The following is a 22,535-nucleotide window of genomic DNA, read 5'->3' as shown; positions in this document are numbered from 1 at the left end:
ATGAGATAGAAAAATAAATCTTAATAAAAAAAAAGAAAAACATTTTCCGATTTGTCCTATGTTACAGCCCAAGACGTGGTTGGAGGAAGAATTCATTCCGTTCCATGGGACAATGGCTGGATAGATTACGGAGCGCAATTTTTGCACGGTGACAAGAGCAGGCTTGCTCAGTATTGTCTCAGCAATGATTTACTATCGAACATTCAAGGTACGGATGGCGAAGGGATTTTCTTGCGGGACGACGGAACGATAATGAGCGAGAGCTTGGTTCGCGAAATCGACGATCTCGTACGAACTGTCTCGGATGATATTTGTGAATCTCAAAGGCCTTTGAAAAAGCATGAGAATATCGGTTCTATCATGAAAAGTAGATTTGAGGATTATTTACGCGAAAGAGACGATTCGCCGGTGGAGAAAAGGATGAAGCAGGAAATTTTCGATTGGAATGTACGGTTCCTCCTGGTAGATAACTGCTGCCACTCGTTGGACGATTTATCGGCGGTCCTTTGGGGAAAGTTTAAGGTAAGCTCAAATTTTACATTGCTATTTCAGAAATAAGCACTGCATAAAAAACAACAATAATTCTCACAGTACGTTGGCGGACCGGAACATTTGCTCTTCAAGTCCGGGTACGGTTCCTTGACGAATCTTCTCGTTGACAGTCTGGATGAGCGAAAAGTGCGTTTAGCCACTCCTGTGGAGACCATTTTTTGGCAGGACTCCGTTGATTCTCCAAACGATTCTCCAATCATTGTAAAGACTTTCGAAGGGACGCAAATCCTCGCTGATGCGGTAATAGTCACTTGCTCGCTCGGGTATTTAAAAGAGAACCACAGGAAGATGTTCCAGCCGCTGTTACCGAGTCGTCTGAGCGTCGCTATTGAGAATCTAGGTTTCGGAACCATCAATAAGATTTTTCTGGACTTTGGCGAACCTTGGTGGCAGAAAGGTGTAAACGGTTTCCAGTTGCTCTTGCCCAAGGACACCGATCACTGCACTCCTTGCCGGAATGGACCAAGGACCTTACTGGATTTGACGTTTTGCCGATTCACCCAGCCACTCTTACAGTGTGGGTCGGTGGGCGAGGAGCGTGTATCATTGAGGATTTGTCGGAGGAGGCGATTGCTCAAGATTGTATGAACTTGTTGACACATTATTTGCGGTGTCGCGATATCCCGCCAGTGAGAAAATGCGTTCGAACCAAGTGGAACGGGAATAGTTACGTGAGAGGCGGTTATAGTCACATCACAAAGAGCTGCGAGGAGGATGACGTCTCTCCTAGAACATTGGCCGAGCCAGTCTGGGCGACAATGTTGCAGACTGATACGAAGAGGAAAAAGGTGAAATTATCGTACAAAGTTTGCTCAGTGAAGGCAAGTCCCCTGTTATGAGATAGACTCCTAATATGAGAGCGGGGGATTCTGTTGAATTAATAAGCATCGTCTGTCGATTCCACTATGAATTTCTTGCCCTTAGAGCGAAATCTGTCTGTGAAAAAATTCATTCTTAGATTGTATAATTGTTGTAAAAAAAGATTTGTGATTGAATTTGGATTTTGAAAACCTGCTGTCTCATATTCGAAACTTACCTCATAACAGAGGACTTTCCTCTATTTTTTAAATCTTAAACGAGATTTTATAGACTCAAAAGATAATTTATGCGATGGATTTTCAAAGCTTTTGGTGCTATGTAATCAAATAATGCAAAATTAGATATTAAAAGAAACGAATCAAACTTTACCATCCAATTTATAAATATTTGCAAATATGACAGAATTTACCAATCATACTGTTTGCCGGCGAAGCTACGCATGACGAATTCTACTCGACGACGCACGGAGCTTACGAAACAGGACTCCATCAAGCCGAAGTATTTTTAAAACATCATGCGAATATTAAATAAATATATCGCTATGTAGATATGTAAATATACTAGCGGAATAAAACTTTTTAATTGTTTGCGCCATAAGACATTTAATTTCTGTTTATTACAAAGTCATTTAATGATAAGATTTTCGTACTATTTTGTGTGCGTGTGTATATGCTCTATGTTATAATTTATTATATATATATTAAATTGTTTAATTTATTAAATATCAACTGACAACTGACAGACGTCTGATTTCCCAAATTTATTTAATAACTTTTATTTCTACCTCTATTTTTATCTCTTTGCACAACGCTGTTACACTTTCATTTTTTATTCCACAAATATATTATTTCTTATATCTGCATATTGTTGACCCAGACAGCACACCATGTCTAAAAGACGTCTAGTCTAAAAGACGTCTTAAAGATGTCTTTATGATGTCTTTTAGATATGTGTGCTGTCTGGGGAGTTACCGCATTGATTTTTTCCTGTTTTTTTTTTCATTATCTCCTTATCTCATCAAGTTTTGCGGAATACGCTAACTGGTTTCTCAGCCTCGGCCAAGTGCGTCAGAATTGGAGATTCCCAATTGACCAATCAAACGTTGATTGAAGCGAAACAGCGTTCACTTGACATTTATCCTTGGGCGAATGTCGATCCATACATCTTTCGTTTCCTTCGTTACTATTTTCTTTATCTCAAGAATGTTACGGAGCAAGGGCAGACTTCGTGTTTTCAAAATACATCCAGTCGTTATGAATACTTAAAATTTATAATTAGCGATTAGTATCGTTACAACATTAAGAATCAATGTTAAATCTTTCATTGATTTTGTTACTAAGAAGTCTTCTTTTTAATATCTACATTATTAACATAATCAACGTGCATAATTAAAAATTTAAATATAACTGTATATACCTTATGGATGAATATTGAAATACCCATAGTCAAAATATATATATTGCGTTTTTACCCATACAGCACAAACTTCCAAGGGACGCCCTCAGAACATCTCTAGGACGTCCTTAGGACATTCTACGTCCTAAGGACGTCCTAAAGATGTTCTGAGGACGTCCCTTGGAAGTTTGTGCTGTATGGGTAATTATACTTTATGCACTTGCAAAGTTACTATTATGTTAAACAATCTAAATCATGTTTGTTGCAAGTTTAACAGACATGCAAAATGTCTGTCGAGATGTTCTGATTTAATTCTTTCTGCGGTAACGACTTGTTTTCAATTGCGATTAAACTTTCTACTGGAAATTACATATTGATATCTTCGATGAGGTCATGACCTCAGTTGGACCGTTCCCCACCCTGGCCTTCTACGCGCTCTCTCCTCTTTTTCTCTTTCTACCTGTTTTACCTATCGTTTTACTTCTTCCATGCTCTTCTCTGTAAACTTAGAAGGGAGAGACAGGAAAGAGAGAAAGAGAAAGAGAGACGCACGCAGATTCCACAGTCGCCGACAATCTCGCGGACAGTTCATCTCCGTCGTTAAATAGCTGGACATCGAATACTCGATATCCTTGTGGCTCTCATATCTCTCGTCAGTGATGAATTTTGGTTTCGTTCCGGTTGTTGTAATTTTTCTGACGCTTGATGTGGTCCCCGTCCGGTTCACTGGTAGGAAAAATTCAAGAAGAAATCGTTCCCAGTATTGTGTTGTGTATTCGTCGCCAATGCGATTCCGTGAATTATTTTGCGTTGTTAGACATCATTATCGCGTTATTGTTGCGGACGTTGTTATTAAATCTATCTACATTGAAGAATGCATATAAAGAATGAGTATTCTGAGAATAGTGTAACGTTGTTATGAAGAGTTTTAAGTTCTCCGATTCTGTTGTTTGCATTCTTCTAAAGTTTGTTCATCCAAAAATTTTTATATTTACACACTTAAATTTTAATGTTGTACATTAACATATAAAGGAAATACAAATAGATATTGTATACAGTGCCGACCGAAAGTTCCGGGCCATCTAAATAATTTTTGAATGGTTTGAAATATAAGATGGAAAATTTTTAGGGATACAATGAGATCACAAAGTCTATTGCTTAATCACAAAAACACCCACCACCACACACCCGCAAGCCGGGGGGAAGGGGAGTCAAGAAATCTTAACTGGCATGTACGTGGGGTTGAGTGAGGGCTCGTTCGAAAGGGCTTTCAGAGACGAAAACAACGCGAGGTCGCCGAGGTCTCTACGATTTTTTTTCTCGCTGAGTTATGATCATTTGAACACTTTTATTGAGATTTTGCGATAGCGAGAGCCCACGGCGACAACAGAAGAAAGCTAAGGTTTCACGCGGACACGCGTGTCTTGAGAGTGTGTGAGTATGTGGCGAGGGGGGGCGTGCGCCCGCGCGTGTGAGTGTGTGTGTGTGTGCGTGTATGTGTGTGTCACACAATATAAGAAACTCGCGATTCGTAACTTCCACCGTATTTAATGACTCCAAATCCTCTCTGTTTTGTGTGTGTGTGTGTGTGTGTGTGTGTGTGTGTGCGCGCGCGCGCGTGTCCGGCCAACCAAGGCAAGACCGCTAGCGTTTCTAGACATCAATTTGAACATTTCATAAAATAATTAGCGTTTTTATTTCTTCACTTACACCAGTGTTCCCATCCCAGTCTTTTCTTAGTGACCGGACACGCACACGCTCGCTCGCGCGCGCACGCACACGCGCGCGGGTACACACACACACACACACACACACACACACACACACGCACAACAGAGAGGATTTTGAGTCATTAAATACGGCGGAAGTTACGAATCGTGGGGTTCTTATATTGCGTGACGCACATACACACACACACACACACACACACACACACACGTACACACATGCGCGCGTGCCCGCGTGATACACTGATGCCAGCAGAGAATGTTTGCCACATCGCGACAGCAGTGGTGGGGATAGGAGTGGGGATGGCTCCTGTGCCGCATACATGCTATGTGCTGCATGCGTGCGCACACACATACGGCACGTAGCTTGTATGCGGCACGGGAACCATCCCCACCACCACTGTCGCGATGTGGCATTGTCGCGTTTGTGGCTAACGTTCTCTGCTGGCAGTGGCAGCAGTCATCAATGCGTTTGTTTTGTAGCTAAATAATACTTTGTGATCCCATTGTATCCCTATAAATTTCAATCCTATATTTCAAACTATTTAAAAATTATTTAGGTAGCCCGGAACCTTCGGTAGGCGTGAACAATTTATAAAAATATCGTATATCTTTACCTTTGGATAACTTTTGTCTTGTATATATTTTAGATGGCTCTTCGGAGAAGTATTTAGTTGAACTCAGTCCGAACATCAGCCAGAATCCTTTTCTCCAATTCGTAACTTCTACCAGTGCTCAAAACAACAACAAACTTGGAAACCTCTTGTCACATAGTTCTCCATCACATGCTCCATCACAGGCTCCTCCCAATGCAGCGCATTCTAATGGTAATTATTTCTTTCCTAATAATCCCAAAAATCCCTTCTTGAACCCTCCTGGAACCACCCCAAAGCTTGATGTACAACCTCCACCAAGGCCTGTTACACAAAAATCTTACGTACCACTGCACCAAGATTTCTATTTTCCACAAGACAATATTATATCAGTATTTACACCAGCACCAGTTTATAATGACATTACAATGTCTCGTACGCATTCTCCTCCTCAAGGAGGAGGTCACCCTCCAGGCTACTCTCCAAGTAGCTCCATTCTCTCTGCAGACACACGTCCATCATTGGCGGATCTGATATCTTACCCGAGGAATGCAGAGAAATCAATATCAGAATTTAGTAAGTAAAATGTGATTGTATAGTTCAAGAACTTGTAGAATTAAAAAATTTAAGATATAAAAATCTGCAAGTATAATTTAAACTTTTAGATTTTTAACGAATATACGTGTTTACAAGTAACAGGCAAGATATTCAGTCTCGTAAATGGCGCTTTTTTCTTTATATATTCAATATCAGCCACTATAATATCTACAAAATAAATTTCAGAGTGCGCTGAATATGCGGGAGAATTAGCGGGCACGACCTTGATATCGTATCTGGTATCTTCCGGTCAATTGTCACCCACGCTCAGATTGAATAATGTTTGTGACAAAGCGAATCATTTGGTGGTCGGTGGTACCGAGGCCTTGGTCAGCGAGTTCCCTCACATGGTCGCCTTAGGTAGACCTAGTTCCAAGTTCATCGTGATGTGTGGCGGCACGCTGATATCGCATACCTGGGTTCTTTCCGCTGCGCATTGTACTTTTGGACCAGAGTATACTTTTGTCATTTTTTTTCGTTTTAAACTATTTAGGGCCTGAATAGAATGGCTATCTTGTACTCAAGACTAGACGAGACAATGTTTTAAATCTTTGTCTTGAAGTGACGTATAATATAATAACACGAAAAAATCGTCATTTTAGTTTTCTATCTGCCGGTTGTTTTATGGCAAGGATAAACTTTCGAAATTCGAAGATTCTCAAAACGAATTCCGTAGTATTTCTTCAATATGGACATGTTCTACATCTTCAGAAATCTGCTGATCTTTTAATTCAAATATATTAGAAACTGTGGATTTAAAATATCTATAATATTAAAATTACAATTATTTAAGGGTTTCTTGACAAAGTTAGTCCTTTATAATGTATATTTTTGCAGGGACGGATTTCCAACTCACGCAAAAATAGGCTTCCATAATGTGACGGATAAGAATGCCATCATAACGGCCATTAAAAATACGATAAGACATCCGCAGTACGATCCACCCAAAATGTATGCGGATATAGCTCTGGTGCAACTTACAGATAAAGTCACGTTCGCTTACAAATCTATACGACCCGCCTGTCTTTATCAGGTATACGATCCCGTACCTGAAAAAGCCTGGGTTAGCGGCTGGGGCCGTACCGAATACGGTAGATAATCCAATTATTTTTGGCGTGAAAACTTGAAAGCTACGGAATCATGGAATTTGAAGAATTATAGAGCTAAATGAATGTAAAACTCTAGATCAAGAACTTGTACCAAGTGATTCCCAGTAGATGTAAAATTCTTTATAGGAGTTAAAGATTTTTGTAAAAGTACCGATTTAAATTAAATTATGCTTTCAGTTGGAAATATTAGCGATGTACTGCTAACAGCTGAATTGAATATAGTAGACAATTTGGAGTGCACGAGAAAGTACAATAGTTCCTTAGAAATTCCAGAGGGTATCAAACCAAGTATGATCTGTGCCGGTGATCCTAGTGGTAAAAAAGACTCTTGCCAAGGAGATTCCGGTGGTCCTCTGCAAATAATCCATCCTGACAAGTGTTTCTTCCAAGTGGTCGGTATTGTCAGCTTTGGTCAGCCCTGTGGGTTGACCACCATCCCCGCCGTTTATACCAAAGTGTCCCATTACATTACATGGATCGAAAGTATTGTTTGGCCGCGAGGACAATAATCGTAGTTTATTCGACTTTTGCGAAAGGTACCAAAAACATCCTTTATTAAATTGTACTTGGCTAAAATCAAGTCTTACACAAATAGTTATCAAGTAACTAGTCAGTCAAATTAATTAAAGACTAAGACTATGGCATGTACAAATTTTTCTCTACTCAACTTACGTGATATTCATTTGACCATGTAAGAACAATTCTGTAATTTCAGAAAAGTTTACTCGCTCAAATTATTGCTTCCTGAAAAATTAGACAATTGCAAATGGTTAATTGTACATATGCCACTTCAATTAACTATACATATAGTAATACAGTCGAACATTCTGTGGTTCTGACTAGAATATTGGAACGTAAGAATAGAGAAATTGCGAGGAGATATGGATTATAGACTGTGGGACTGACAGACTTAAGCTTCAAAAATCAAGAGATCTTGCTGTCGTGAACAGTTCGCCACGTAAGCCCGTCGCCGTAAGGGCCATGGATCGATGGGAGCAAGATATGCCACCAGTTCCTGCAACAACAAAGATTTAGATTATAAGAATAATTAGACGAAGTTTTTGACGATAAGAATAATGCAAAAATAACATATTTGACAAAGTGCCAATAAATACTTATACGCTAACCAAAATTTGCAATAGCTATTATTAATTTCCAATTTCTCTCAAATTCGAAATTAGTCATCTCAACATCTCAAAGGCGAGATGTTTAGCATAATCAGTGTTTAAATAATGTAGTAAAGTTTAATTAACTTTGCAAAATTTAATTTTTTAAGTTAACTTTTTGTCCGAAAATTCTACGACAGTGATATGTTTTATCATTATTTCTCTCGTTTAGCCCATCATTAATGATTCACATTACTGTATTTTAACTGGAAATCACTAGAGTATTTAATGTTTCAGATTTCTTTTGCTAAATCTTCCAATACCTATTTTTTGTTCCTAAGAACAATCTCCAGTTCTCCCTCGGCCCAAAGTCGTACGGATTCTGATAAAACTTATTCTGAGCTTGATACTTCTTCGATTCAGCGCTGTTGATGTGCGCCTCGATGCTCGTCTCTCCCCGGGTGATAAGACCCGCGTGCCACCAGGCTAGGGCACCGAGGGCCGCGAATGTGGCAATACAGATCAAACCCGCGAAAATTATTAGTCTTTGTCGCCATTCTTTGGCCTCAGTTTCTGCCGCCTGTCTTGCTTAGTCCCAGTCTACAATAGATGATTTAAGCCCTAAGCTTTAAGAAATTGGCCAATCACGGTCAAGTATGAGAAGAATGCGCGACTGTGATTAGTCAATTTCTTAAGGCTTAGGGCTTAAATCTCTATTGTAGACTGGGACTTACTCTGCCAGCTCCTCTTTACTCAAGTGATCCAAGGAAACCACGCGAATAGCCAGTCGACTTGCAACGTTTCTGTGAGAGCAGAATTTTCGCACAGGTTTCTCTCTTTCGAGTGAATTCAAGAGTCGAGCCCCTTGGGGGTGGAAATGTCATCGAGGGGAAAATGCACGAGGTATACGCGATGTCGGGAGCAACCATTTATATGTTTATTCGCACGTGCGATTCTCATAAATGCGTGACAATGGCCGCGTTCAGCAGACACAACTGTTGAGTGAGCGCTCAATGATTTCTTAACGTGATTGGCTGGATCTAAAAGTATTAACCAATCATACTGATCGCTCACTCAACAGTTGTGTCTGCTGAACGCGGCCATTCGCGCGATTTGCGTCGGAAGCGTCGGAAGTTAGAGGAGAACGCGCGGACATTGCCGCCATCTTTTACGAGCGGCACTTTCAAACTCAAAAGTTGTCGGCAACATCGGCGAACGCGTGCGGACTGGGCCGCTTTCGCGAGAAAATCAAATTGATCCAGATTAAAATGACCTTGTGCTATGACTGGTCAAATCTGGAATTTCGTTGAATAAAATTTCAGTGTGACGCTATAAAATTTCAGATTTGACCAATCATAGCACAAGGTCGTTTTAATCTGAATCATTTCGATTTTCTCGCGAAAGCAGCCCTGGTGCGGACCCGTTTATTTGAGAATCTCTAACATATATGAGAAAATATAAAATCAAGCCTCTTAAAAATATAAAACACAAACGTGCACGTAAGTGCTTGTATCTTAATTTTTTTATACATAGAAAAATGTAAACTTTAGGAGCTTAATATAGTCACCAGTTTAATGGAAATCTAAGAGAGAACGAATTGAACTTCTATTAAACTCTTGAAAGCACAGATATGTATATTCTGAGATTTTTCATATTATATTCGAAGAATTTAATAGACGTAACGATTCGTGGTACAAAGGTAGATTTATTTTCTCACAGGTATGCACGAGTGTACATGCGTTTTAACAAAAGTGCATACACGTATATACACGCTACACGCTAATCTTGTTAAACACGCAAAAGGCGCATTTTGCGTTTACAACGCCGAGAAACTCGCACTTGTATTTGCGAGCGAGAATAAATTCATGGAATGTTTTCAACAGTCGATTTTATATATACATATATATTACATATGTTATATATGTATATATATAGTTTCGTTTCTGTAAGAAGGGTTAAATATTAAACCTCAACAATTTGAGAACAAGTGTAATAAGTGGTATCGACACTTTATCTGCCATGAAGATCGAAATAGAACCATAAAAGGATACCTGTCTTTAGAAGTCATGCGTGAAATACTTATGATTGATAGGATTGATGAATGTTTAAATAATTAAGAATTTCGTGAGACCGCAGTGTTCAAAACATTTAAAAAATTCGCGAATAATTAAGATCACGTGAGACCCGAGACTGCAATGAAATTGAATTCTTGAAGGAAAATTTTAAAGCGAAAAATATATAATGATATTAAGAGATTCGAAAAAATATGAGAGAGAGATATATTAGTTTTGACGGCACGTATGGCAGACAACGAGTTACCTTAACTTCGATAATAATTATATGTTGTATATTAATATCATTAATGTTATATAATAATAAGGTACAGGATAATCACAAGAGGTAAAGGCCAAGTAACAACACAGGGCAATGTTGGTTGCCCCTCATCTGGCCTGAGAAGAGTACTGCTTTGTAATCGATGACTTAAAAGTCCAAATTTGGCATTCACGATAGTACATTAAGATTGAAAGATCAAATTTGGAAATCTTAAAGAACTAGGGCAGACTTGCGCCTTCGAAGGATCAATCGATTAATACGTATTTAAGATCCCGAAGGTTTAAACATTTCGCAAACACTAAGCGAATATCATAGCGATCTTCTAAAAATATACGAGCCAACGGAAACATTTTTAAGAAGAGAGACGCACGTTTTTTTTGTGAAGTCGTAAGAACATTCGAATTAAAATCGATTATCGATTTTAATTAAATTCCGAATACCCTTTCTGCCTTTGCAGATCAAATTCGTTTATCGATTACTTTTAACTCATCTATTTCTGGCAAGGGCTCGAGCATCTGAACGGACTGATGATCTACTTACTTTGACATAATTAATGAGTGATTTAATAATTTTGTATAATATAACAATTTGAGATATTTTATAACTTCAACGTTTCAAAAATTCTCAAAACTGTGGAATTTCAAGAAACTTAGAAGGGGGCTAAAATCGTCGATTCTCTCAGATTCTCAATCCGTTGAATGAAGTATCGGAAGTGTTGTACTTGAAAGACTGGGTAGGTGTAAACGAGGTACATACATATTTACAAAGACACGTGCGAAAGGGTTCTCCAGGGTTCGTTCTTTTCTTAAAGATACGTCTCGAGCAATGACACTCCGGTTGGTCGCATTTGATTTTCTGTTCCCGTAAATATTGAATTATTGCACCTTGCTTGAATCGCAAACTCGCGATTCGCAAACAGATTTATGCTGCAGTTCTAAGTAAAATCGTAAGACTCGCAACTAGTTTTCGAGAGATTAATAAAAGACTCATAAAAAGTAACTGACGTGTAATATCTGCAATTCTACCGTATATTCTGCGAGTGACTGTATGATATACGGTACGCATAAAATCGCAGACTACTCATAAGTTAGTTCTTATGAGTCTTAAGATTTTGCTTAGAATTGCAACATTAATTCGATTTTTCCTGTCTTTCTTATATATTTTTAAATGTTTTCAATCAACTTTAACGTTTTCTCTTATATGTACAATCATTAAATTATTGAAAATTTGTGTATCTTCCTTATCTACATAAAGAGAGGCAGGTAGATCGATGGAAAGATATTTTACACGATATTTTATAGTCATTGCTCAAAGCGTAGTTGATAATCTGAAATCTCCGACGAACGCTAAGATTTCATAATACGGTGTCCAGAGTATCGAGACTTCGCAGCAATTGCTCGTCCTTGGAACACCACTGTACCAGCTCTTCGATGGTCACCACGCCGTCCTTATTCGCGTCCATCAACTAAAAATATACACGAGACATTAGTTTTAACCAATATTTAATAATTCAATGTGCGCGGTATAATTAAAAACTCTGATGAACTACATAATTCAAGGTTTTTAGATTAATTAGTGGGATTGTAAAATTAGTAACTAGGTCTTGGAGGATCGCAGAATGCTTCTGTCAATTATAATTTTTAAACTTTAACCAAACTATATAATTATACATATGTAGTTTATAAACGTTTAATAACGTTTTTAAACTTTATCTCGTTATTATCTTTGGGTATGTTTTTAGAGACTTTTGTTTCAGCCAATTAAGGTTGTCGCATTAGTACTGACGTGAAAGATGCGATCGACGTGCTCGCGGGCGGCCGCATGTGGCTCAAGGATTTGCGGTTGCGTGTAACGACCCAGCATCTCGTAAATGGAGCCGACGACGTCCAGCATTTCCTCTTTGCTTATCAGACCATCGCCATCCAGATCGTACAGGCCAAATACCCATTGCAGCTTCTCCTCGACCGAACCTCTCGACACTTTCGACAGTATGGTGAGAAACTCCTATTAAATAACATTTAAGTCTGAAACTGTGGGCTCTTCTGGAGAATTTGAATAGAATCGTCTATTTTACAAATTTGGAGCAGAGCTTGAAATACCGCGGGAACAATTGCGCATTTCTTTTAAAGCGTAAACACGTCGCTCACCTCGAAGCTTATCTTGCCGGACGGTTTCCTCTTCATGGTGTTGAACACATAATGAGCGTACTGACTTGCGTCTACAACACGTGATGATCAGAATGGCAATGATAAAAATTCTACGAATTTCTCGTATTACACAACAGACTCATTTGCCTAATGAAAAAGATATGGATCTGAAAAAAGATGCTTATCCGTATTAAAAAAATCATATAAATTGATGCTTATCATCTCATTTCAATTCCATTAATGCTAAGTCAGAAAGTGACAAAAGAATCTCATATGAACGTTACGAAATCTTAGGAAGATGATAGAATATTATTAAAAAATATCGTTTTTACCAAAATAAGAACGGAAGTCTATTTTATTCCAAATCTACAATGATAGAAAGAAGGACGCTTGTATTCATGGTACAACAGAGCGTACGAAATTATCATCATCTTCATTATCATTCTCATCATCATCGCTTTATTACCTCCCTGCGGAAAGAATTGCGAGAAGATCTTCTTAAAAGCATCTTCGTCGACCAAACCGGTTGGGCACTCCTGCTTGAAGCCCCGGTAGATGAGTTGAATCTCCTTCCGGGAGAATCTGGTGGTGGCCGCGAGGGTGGCGAGCTCCTCCGGCTTGTGTCGGCCGCCGAGGGCGAGCGCGGCGCCCCCGGAGCTCCCTAAAACGCCCCCGAGTCCTTCAAGCTCTCCTTCTGCAAGTTCGCAAGCCCTTCACTCCTAAGACTGCGTCGCGCCTTCGAGATGCTCCCTCTCGCGCCTCCTTCCTCTCGTCGTCGAGCGCGGGGGAGCGACAATCCTTCGCTCGAAGGACCTCGGCACACTCCCGTCGCCCGCGATCGTCGAGAAGGGAGGTCTCCATTAATGTTTTTTTTTCTTTCTTTACTTGAGAGAGATAAGGTTCTTTTTTTGCTTTACTTTTTTTCTACTTTTGAGGGAATCATCGTGATTGTAGCATCCCTGAGAGAGAGAGAGAGAGAAGGGATGTACTCTACTCTAGAAGGGACCTACACAGTGCGCAGAGACTTGCAAGCGGAGAAGTCGTGAGAGGCGAGAGACAACAGGGGTGAAGAGAGATCGTGGAGGTGGTTCGCACTACACCGAAGTCGCTCATTTTTTTTCCATAATTACGAATTTCTAAACGTTTGCGCGGTGAAACAAGAGATAAAATCCAAATTTGAAAAAGATACTGTTATTATTGCAACAGTTTCATATCTAATGTTTCCTTTAATTTTTATTGGTTGTTTATTAAAATATCAATTAGTTTTTAACATCATTAATTTGTCATTATTTTTAATGAGCGACTGTTTCCATAGTGTGAATCATTCAAGAGATCTAAGGAAGAACGAAAGAGTTCGTAGAAGACATTGCGGGAATACATTCTTTATATTCTGAGAGTGAAAGGAGTCCATTGATATGGATTCTCTACAGTGCTGGGTGATTTTGTTCCTAAAAGACTTGATCAGAGGTGCTTCTTATGATAAATAGAATTGTATGTGCGTGGCTCCCGTATCGCTCCGATGAGAAGAGATATTTTACAAAAGCAGGAAATGATTCGACAATTTTCCTGTAAAGAGAAATAGACTATCTATAAGATAGATGCAAGTTTACCTACGATTTTTAGTACTTTCATCAATGCAGTTTATTAACTAGTCGATCAACTATCGAAATTTAATGCTATGTTATTAGCTAATCAAACAACGATAGAGATTCGCTACTAGAAAGAGCTCAATATAATCCTAAAAGAGAACTACGAACTCTCTACGATATGATACAGGGGAAAGATATAGATCTAAAAGAGCAAAATAATCTAAAGAAATCTAAATATGCAGGGATTGAAAAGTCTAGACATTAAAGTGTTTGCAGAGTAAGGGCTGCAAGATTTTAGAATCTAAATATTTAAGAGTTTAGAAATTTGGAGAGGAAAAACGGGGCAATTTAACAATCTGAGCGATCGGATTTAAGCAAGAATCAGGGATGCACGTGGAAATTTTCATTGCAAATTTGTGTCTTCTACAATTAACTCGTGTGATAACATGTCAAGAATCACTCTCTAAAGAATTGCGACGTTTCCTTCATCCCCTACGCATGCTGCGACTAATAGCTCTGGTCCCGGGTATCCGGGGTTGCCATGGTAACGTTGCAGCTCCTACCCTTTACTTCCTGACCACCCCTTCCTTTTGTAAATGTTACGTGAAAATTCGCGAAGAAATGCGCAGGGAACTTCGAGATAAATTCTTCGAAGCCCAGACTTTGTATTTATAAAGAAGTTAATCAAGTAGCATTACGCGTGTACAGCGCAAATTTATATATAAATATATAAATTTAATATAAAAAATTATGAAAAAACTTTTAATTTCCGCAAACTAATCTGTCTTATACAAAGCATTATAAATAATTTTGCCGTTTTATTAAAGAATGTTACAGTGCAAGAGAGAATTTAAGAATTTATAAATTTATAAATTTAAGAGAAAAACTGAAACAGAGCTTCTAAAGATACAGAATGTAATACTTAAAAATTCTAGACACTACAACTAAAGAATAAAAGCTAAGATTTAGATTAGAAAATGTCACTTTTATAAAAAGTGTTGTGCCAGAGTAGGCAGTTAATCAAAGAGACTAGAAAACTTAAGATTCCAAGAATCCTGAAAAAGCTGTAAGAACTCGGAGAATTGTATAAAATTTCTAAAGAATGTAAGAAAAGGGGTGAAGAACTGAAAATTCGAGTTTCAATTACGGAATCTTGAAGTACGCAATCGCTGTAAAGAGAGAAAGAGAGATGCACAATAGGTCGAGATGAGACAGAGAGAGAGAGAGAGAGAAGGAAGGCTTCGTGAATTTCAAAGGCCGAAAGAATCCGAGAATCGATGAGCGAGATCTGAAAGACCGGAGAAAGAGTGTCATCCAAAATTATCATCCCCTCAAGACGCATGGAAAGGCTCGGGCCAAGCCGACACAGACATGACCTTTGACACATTAACAGTCCTGGTGCGACACGGGGGTTGGAGTCCGACCTACGCAAGAGCTACCATTCATAGAGCACGGGATTACTACGTACAAACGGACAAGGCAGACAGACAGACAGACGGACGGACGGACGGACAGATAATTAGGCCATCCACAGAGGTGGGAAAGGTGCGAGAAGAAGAGAAGAGAGAATTGCCGGTCGCTGATCACCGCACCTTGGTGCTGCATTCGGCAGTTATCACCCCCCCGGCTGTCGCTCCGCTTGTCAACGACGCTCTCCGCTGAGTCGATCGACTGGTCCAAGTATCAACGGCAGTGGCACGTATATCGAACGGTGCCGCACGGACACGAGACGAAGAAGCAGGAGGAAGAGCTCGATCGCGGGGCAGCCTTTCTTTCTTTCTTTCGCTTTACGGTTGCTCTCGCCTTCCGGACTTACGTTTGTCGCGGCTCTTACGCGCCTTCATCGGCCAGCAAGCGCGCAGACTTCCTGCTCGGCCTGCCCCTGATATAACGGCGGCGGGACGGGATTATCGGGATTATTCGATTCACCACCACTGATCGTCGCGACGCATCCCGTGACACGCTGTCCGTAACGAGCAGCTCCGCACGCGCACGGAGCGGTATGAGAGGAACAGATAGAGAGAGACAGAGAGAGAGAGACAACAAAAGGCTGGACCACCACGCAGTTGCGGATGCTGCGCACGGGATACGCCGTTCCGGCCGCTCCGCTGCGGTTGCCGTCCGTCCTTCGCGATGCTGTACGGTGGCTGCGGATGACGTTACACTACGCCGATGGTGCCACACTGAGCCACCGCGGGGGGTCCGTGAGAAAACGTGCCACACGTTGCTTTCAACGCGCAAGTGCGACACGATCTTCGACGGTCGGTGGTAGCGACGACTCGACGAGAACTTCGGGCGAAAAGTTTCGAATCGTTACTTCAAATAACGCCTTCGACCGAAAGGTCGAAGAAACCTTCCCCAAACGCCTAAAAAAAATTATCATTCAGAGGGATTTGCTCGTTTTTTCCGATAGATATAATCGATACCCAAACAAAAAGCACTAAAATAGACTCTACTCCAATGCTTATCACAAGATTAATTGTACCAAACGGATTACTAAACAATTTAAATATATTCCTGCTTCTTCTAATTGAAGAAACTTGTCTCTTTCGATTCGTCTAAAAATTAAAGCAGAATTTCCTTTACAAGTTTTTACCAATAACAGAATTCAGAGAGGTAAAAAAAAAGAGAAAAATATAAATCTTTAGTCACAATCGATCGTTGGAGAAGATTTCCGAGTTCTGAATAAAAGTTGAAAGCTTCAAAACTGAAAGAAGTTTTGAATCTTCTAAAAGGCTTTATCAAAAGAGCCTCGGAAGCCCCGAAGCTCTCGAGAAACGGTAAACAGTGTACGATGTCACGAAACAGGACTGACAGCGTCTCACCCCTAGTCGCTTCATTTGAATTTCGGCTCATCAACAATGTCCTTCCAATAATAACTCCATTATTGAAGTAATCCATCGAAACGTTACCGCAGCCGACAAGTGCCACTCTCTAGTTGTCTCAACTAAAAACCTGGTAATCGTTCGTTGATCCTACAAATGACATGAATGTCAAAGTATTATACTGACGCATATCTAAATGATAAGTTGTCAACTGGAAACAGTATATGTACCAAATGCGAGTAATAACGAAAGTTTCCCTTAGGCTTTTAATATGCACACTCGTTTCAGAGGCTTTTTTCAAGGAAGACAGGCCAGGTGTTTTGCTGCAAGCTGGAAACGCTTAAACGCACGTGACTCGCTTTCTATCCTCATATCGATTCCGTACGAAGGCGAGTCGACGAGGTGAAGCGAATCAGTCCACATTGGATTGCGCAAAAATAGCGGGCGGTTATTAATTCACGGTGTTTTTACGCTTATTTGCGTCACGTATCAGAATGCTAAACGTCGATATCGCCTGAAAGTTGTAATTGGCGCACGTAAAAGCTGCGACATCCCAATTATGGAACAGCAGATAAAGAATCTGTTTCGTGTATCGTCATTCTTGACGCTTCTTCGCGTCGGATAGAATCAATTCTTTCCGCCGGAGAAAGCGTACGTCTAAATTTTTCTAATTTTGTTGAAAAAAAAATCAAATTACGGAGCTAATCCCGATATCCACTCGTTAACACCTTTATCCTTTCTCCCATCTTCCTCGAATTTGCATAAAGTTTCGTCATACGGCATACGTACGTCTGGATCTCGGTCTCGTTGTAAATTTTTTACGAGCCCTCGACAAACTTCTCTCCGTGTAAACAAACTCGCGAGTCGACGTGACGCAAAAGTTGCACGTGGCAAGAACATCCCAGTCCACCTGCGACGCAGTTCACCGATACGCCTCGCCGCGATTTAATTGATACGATTTGTAATTTCTTATTTTAAGGACTTCCTCCCTTCTGCTCTATTTTCTCTCCTCTTCTCGTAACGTTTTCTGCAATGTTATTAGGAACATCGAACGCCCTGGAAACCTGAAAGATGCCGTTTGTCTCATTTAACACTTGACGTCACAAATTAATTAAACTACAGAAACGGAGTAAGGAGAAAACGCAACAATGCCATTAGTCAGCGATTAGATCTAATGCCCGTTTCCACCAATGCAGATTAACGTTAATCTCGTTTAAATTACTTCTTATCTCTTTCTAATTCGTAAAAAATTAATAAAATTGGCATGGCTCAGATGTGTCAAACACAAATTTGAAGGAATAAAGGACCACGAGCCGTGGCAGGGTGTTAGGGTCTAAATATTTTATTCTAAATTTATTGCGAAGAAATATTACCTCGGCCCGGGTGTGAATCTGGACCTCCCTCTCGCTCCCCCTCGACATTCGAATTGGCTGAGACGCCCGCCTAGCGAGAGGGAGGTCCAGATTCACACTCGGGCCGAGGTGATATTTCTTCGCAATAAGTTTAGAATAAAATATTTAGACACTAACACACCCCTGTCACGGCTCGTGGTCCTTTATCTCTTCAAAGATATAAAGTTGAACCGCGAGATTAAAGTTAAACTGCGTTGGTAGAAACGGGTGCAGCTGAGCTTTTTCCCGCATCTGACTGTCACCGTCCATCTCTCACGGAACTCCGCCCCGTCGCGATTAACGAGTGTATCTCGGCAGACGGCGGTTACGGGCGTAGACGTGAGACAGCTCCTCTTTCTTATTTATATGGCTGTCTTTGCAAGAAGAAGACTACGGCCAGCACGACGTCGGACAGCGAGGGAGGACGCAACATGTCAATCCTGTTTCCCAACTGCTCCCATTGGAGAATAGGAGGACCCTTAACTTATTTGTATGGCGCCGGTCTTCTTTAGAACATGGCCAGAAACAACGTCGCTTAACTTTAATCTTACTTTAATTCATGTTTGTCTCCTGCTTGAGTAACAGTTGGAAAGAGACGAAGAATGAATTAAGCCAAGCTTAAAGTTAAGGCAAGTTGTTTCGCGACAGTAATGCTCAAAAGTTTCTTCCAGACGGGAACCAGCGCTCAATTATTACAATGATATATCTTCGTGCAATAATGTTCTAAAGAATACCCTTACGATTAATACATAATATAAAATAGATTCGAAAGATTATAGCTTGAGACGCTGTTGCCACAGCTCTTACAGTACACTCATGTCTACTACATAATTCTTCCCATTTTCAGTTCTGTTTATGTCGTTGAAACGGAACGGTCAATAATTTTGCTCTTCTTTCCAGTTATTCGCTCTATTTTACTTTATGACATATTTGTTTCTCATACAAATCTCACTCACCGTTAAGCTTAAAAAATGTGCCATCATTTGCGTCTGCAAACGCAAATATTAATATTTTAACACATAATAATGTGTGTAAATAATATTTCACGTGTATTATTACAACGAATTATATTACGTGTAATACTTATAACGTGTTTTACACGTAATATTTCGTGTAACATAGCAAACTTTAACTTTTTTTTTTTTAGAATTTTGGGGCGATCAATTTTAATCTAATTAGTCTTATTTTGCACGTGTTATTGTAAAGAATAAACTGCAAAAATTTGAAACAATTCTCGCATAAATGATTTTACGAAATAACCATCTTACATTCAAGACTGTCTCAAGATGATCTTTAGACACTCCGTAGCCAATGAAATGTTCCGTACAGCATCTCTAGATAAATTCAAGACGGTCTTAAATATAAGATCCGACTATGAATACCTAAGTCGCAATGGCGCTTCTCCAACCGACCTATTCGAGCGACTCTTCCAGACTCGTAAGAGGACGCATCTGAGCGCGGCGATCGTCACTTAAGGCCGGTCCGTCATCTCCGGGCCTCGTTTTCTTATTGTTACGTCTATTTCTGCCGATGTAGACTAACTTCAGCATCGATTTGAGGAGCAGTTACAAACAGCGATCGGTTAACTGCTAACAATAGATCAGTCGACACCATTTTCTGTTATCCGCGATATCTAAGAGACAGAGAATCGATTAATCCGGTTCAAGGGCCAGTTTCACAAATAGTTGGTTGACTGCTGAGAGTTAATTGATTCTGTCTCGTCTTAAGCCCGCTGCAGACGATGCTATTTTTCCCGCTGGATTGCTTGCAATCTAATAAATTACTATCGTTGAACCATTCAGCACTCAGGATTCCTAGTAATTCGTTAGATTGCGAGCAATCCAGCAGGAAAAATAGCATCGTCTACAGCGGGCTTTAGATAACACGATAAAAAGTGAGTTGACTGAACTACCGTTAACAGTCTCTTCTTAGATAACAAAATAGAAAAATGGAGTTGACTGAACTCTCGTTAACCGACGTTTGTGAAATTGGCCCTTAAACTATTAAGTAGATAATCTAAAGGAGTCTAGAACGCGAGGAAGACAGCAAGAAGGCGGAAAAACTCGGAGAACAGAATACGGCAAGTGACCGGCAGGTCGACGACGCTCCCTTAGAGGGAAAAACCTAAAAAGAAAAGGATCGATTAACCCACAGTTAGCAGTTAACTGACGTACAATACTTACTCCTCCTCCCAATTCTTAGGTCCTGCGCTCGGTACAGGAGATATTCGAAATAGGAATAAACACCGAGCGTCAGAATGGAGGGAAAGGAAGAGATTGAACCGAGATCAAGATTGATCTACGTTGGCAGAAGTGGACATTAGTTGGCGATTATCGGAGATCGCGCCCCCCGCGGCCGGGATTGGGCGCGTCGCACCTTCCGTTCGCGCGCGATTGGCGGAGGATCCCCCGGGCCGGCGATCAACGACGATCCGCGATCTTCGCGACGGGCAGCCAATCGATGAGCACCGCGGCGTTCGATTCGCCCCGGCCTGCCGCGCCCCTCTCTCCACCCACAGTGGACCCCGGTGGTCCGTGCCACCCATCGATCGTCCTGGGAAATCCTGGTCGCGCCGCGCGTCCCGCTGAGAACGCGACTTTATGGCGTTTCGCGCTAAAAGTCGATCGGCTCGAATTCGAAAATCGGATCGGGGGCGAGCGACGAAGCAGACGAAATTCCGCCATACGACAGCAGCAGCATGAACGTCGGCGGCGACATCGCGCAGCTGTCCTACAAGGAGCTGCAGGCCCTGGCCCTGAGGTACCGCGTCCCGGGTAACATCAAGGTGAGCTGTCGTCGTAGTCGTCGTCGTCGTCATCGTCGCCGGCGATCGTTTCCCGTCCCCGTCCGCTGTGATCCTCGTCGTCGGTTTCCGTTCACCGGGCGACGATTTGTTCCAACGTCCGTTCGAATCCCCCGTCGAAGATCGCGCCCCGATCGCGACCGCCGGTCGTCCCCCCCCGAGTCGCGGGGGCAGCTCGCGGGCGCGTCGAGATCGGCCGGCGGCCTCGCGAGCCGGCGCCGCGACCCCCGATGCGGAATCCCTAACCAAATCTCGGATTCAGGGCGGCTCGAGGTCGCCGTTGTCACCGCGCGGTAACGGATATCCGGCCCGTTCGAACGCCGTCTCGGGCTCGCGTTCGCGACCCGAGTCGTCGCGGGACGATCGCTCGCGTCCGCTTCGCGGCGAGGGGACGAGTCGCCGATTCCTCTCGCCCGTGCAACCCTGACTCGCGATTCCAGGCCGGTACGCGGGATCCTAACCAAGAATCGCGCCCAGTCGGCTGCGAAACGATGTCCGGTCCCCGTTTCTCGCGGATCTCCTGCGTTCGCTCCCCCGTTCCGCCACTCCTTCAAGGTCCGGGACGAGCTTCGCTTCGCTCCGAGCGGCGAGAGACGTGGCGAGACGTGGAAACGGCACAACCGTCGTTTTCGCGTGTCCGCTAGTCTCCCGCAGTCGACGTGGACGATCGCTAATTTCGATTCTTCGCTTTTTCCCTTCGAGATGGCGACGAGATACTTAACTGCGCGTGGCACTGCGAATCGGGAGTCGGCGTCGGCTCCTTCGCGTTCGAGAGCGGAAGATGAGAAGGAGAGGAAGCGCGCGCCCGGACGCCTCGGATTTGCGGCGCCCAACGCAGGGCCGTCGTCGGCCCGAAAAACTGATCGCCGATCGAGTCGCAGAATGCTCGTGTATGAATATATTGTATGAATATATTAGCCGCGATTCTCCTGTAAATCTTGTACCGCTGATCTGAGTGCGAAATTCTTTCGCTTCTACAATACCAGAACTGCGCTTACTGCCGCCCGCGACCTCGAGACGCTTCCAAAGTCTCGTTTATCAGATTTCCAACTTTCTCGCTGGCGGAAGGCCTCTTTCGCCAGCCTCGGTTGGATCAGGCAGATGATGAAGGATAATCACCTTTGCTTATTTTTTTTTCTTCTTCGGCACTCTGCAAATTTTCTTCGTCGTTTAATCACCGAAGTTGGTGAAAGAGACGCCAAGGAAAATGAAAAAGTCAAGATGATGTCATATTGATCAAATTTACGTCACATTTTGGTCAGCGTGACATCAAATTGACGTCATCTTGGGTTTGTTTTCTGTTCCTGCACTGGCGAACTAGTGCAGTAAGCTAGAATGAGAAAAAATATGCTTGTCTTACTCCAATTTATTGCACTAGTTCACTAGTGTAGGAACAGAAAACAAGCCTTAAGTTTTTGTCTTTTCCCAATTGCTGGTGAGTTACACCAAGACCGAAGTTAAATCTTTATGCCAATGTCCATTTCTATCAATGCGGATTAATTTCGAATCCTTGGGTGCGTTCCGTTTCGCGCATGATGCGCATCATTT

At 41.7% G+C, this 22,535-nt stretch overlaps 3 protein-coding genes and 1 pseudogene across 10 annotated transcripts in view; 3 read left to right on the top strand and 1 right to left on the bottom strand.

Moving 5' to 3' along the window:
* Positions 1–2,036, top strand: part of LOC105568495 — a 4,802-nt pseudogene extending 2,766 nt beyond the window's left edge.
* Positions 2,037–2,802: 766 nt separating this feature from the next.
* LOC105568416 (trypsin 3A1-like) lies at positions 2,803–7,924 on the top strand. 3 transcript variants are annotated; one of them, XM_012024082.1, is made up of 7 exons: positions 2,806–3,495; positions 5,144–5,320; positions 5,543–5,662; positions 5,870–6,137; positions 6,521–6,774; positions 6,970–7,328; positions 7,508–7,924. In XM_012024082.1, exons 1-6 carry the CDS (start codon positions 3,426–3,428, stop codon positions 7,299–7,301), a joined length of 1,221 nt encoding a protein of 406 aa, XP_011879472.1. In that variant the 5' UTR covers positions 2,806–3,425; the 3' UTR covers positions 7,302–7,328; positions 7,508–7,924. The 3 variants fall into 3 exon arrangements, with proteins under 3 accessions (XP_011879470.1, XP_011879471.1, XP_011879472.1); XM_012024080.1 differs by having other exon boundaries at positions 2,803–3,495; positions 5,144–5,662; XM_012024081.1 differs by having other exon boundaries at positions 2,804–3,495; positions 5,144–5,662; positions 7,636–7,924.
* A 1,659-nt stretch (positions 7,925–9,583) lies between these two features.
* LOC105568409 (Kv channel-interacting protein 2-like) overlaps positions 9,584–22,535 on the bottom strand; it is an 18,752-nt gene continuing 5,800 nt past the window's right edge. For 2 of the 5 annotated variants that reach the window (XM_012024066.1, XM_012024067.1), the window contains 4 exons: positions 12,846–13,073; positions 12,380–12,450; positions 12,018–12,236; positions 9,584–11,697 (listed from right to left, as the gene is read on the bottom strand). In XM_012024066.1, the coding sequence (XP_011879456.1) occupies positions 11,587–11,697; positions 12,018–12,236; positions 12,380–12,450; positions 12,846–13,073 (629 nt within the window). In that variant the 3' untranslated portion in view covers positions 9,584–11,586. Of the gene's footprint in view, positions 11,698–12,017; positions 12,237–12,379; positions 12,451–12,845; positions 13,074–15,560; positions 16,247–22,535 lie in introns of those variants that run through there. The other 3 variants (XM_012024069.1, XM_012024068.1, XM_012024070.1) reach the window with 3 other exon arrangements.
* LOC105568411 (probable serine/threonine-protein kinase DDB_G0267686) overlaps positions 19,982–22,535 on the top strand; it is a 7,063-nt gene continuing 4,509 nt past the window's right edge. For both annotated transcript variants that reach the window (XM_012024072.1, XM_012024071.1), the window contains exon 1: positions 19,982–20,969. In XM_012024072.1, the coding sequence (XP_011879462.1) occupies positions 20,883–20,969 (87 nt within the window). In that variant the 5' untranslated portion in view covers positions 19,982–20,882. The remainder of the gene's footprint in view (positions 20,970–22,535) is intronic.

The sequence above is a fragment of the Vollenhovia emeryi genome, unplaced genomic scaffold (genome assembly GCF_000949405.1).
Source record: "Vollenhovia emeryi isolate VEMERY1.0 unplaced genomic scaffold, V.emery_V1.0 DF939129.1, whole genome shotgun sequence".
Classification (NCBI taxonomy): domain Eukaryota; kingdom Metazoa; phylum Arthropoda; class Insecta; order Hymenoptera; family Formicidae; genus Vollenhovia; species Vollenhovia emeryi.
This window is presented reverse-complemented; position numbering and strand designations above follow the sequence as displayed.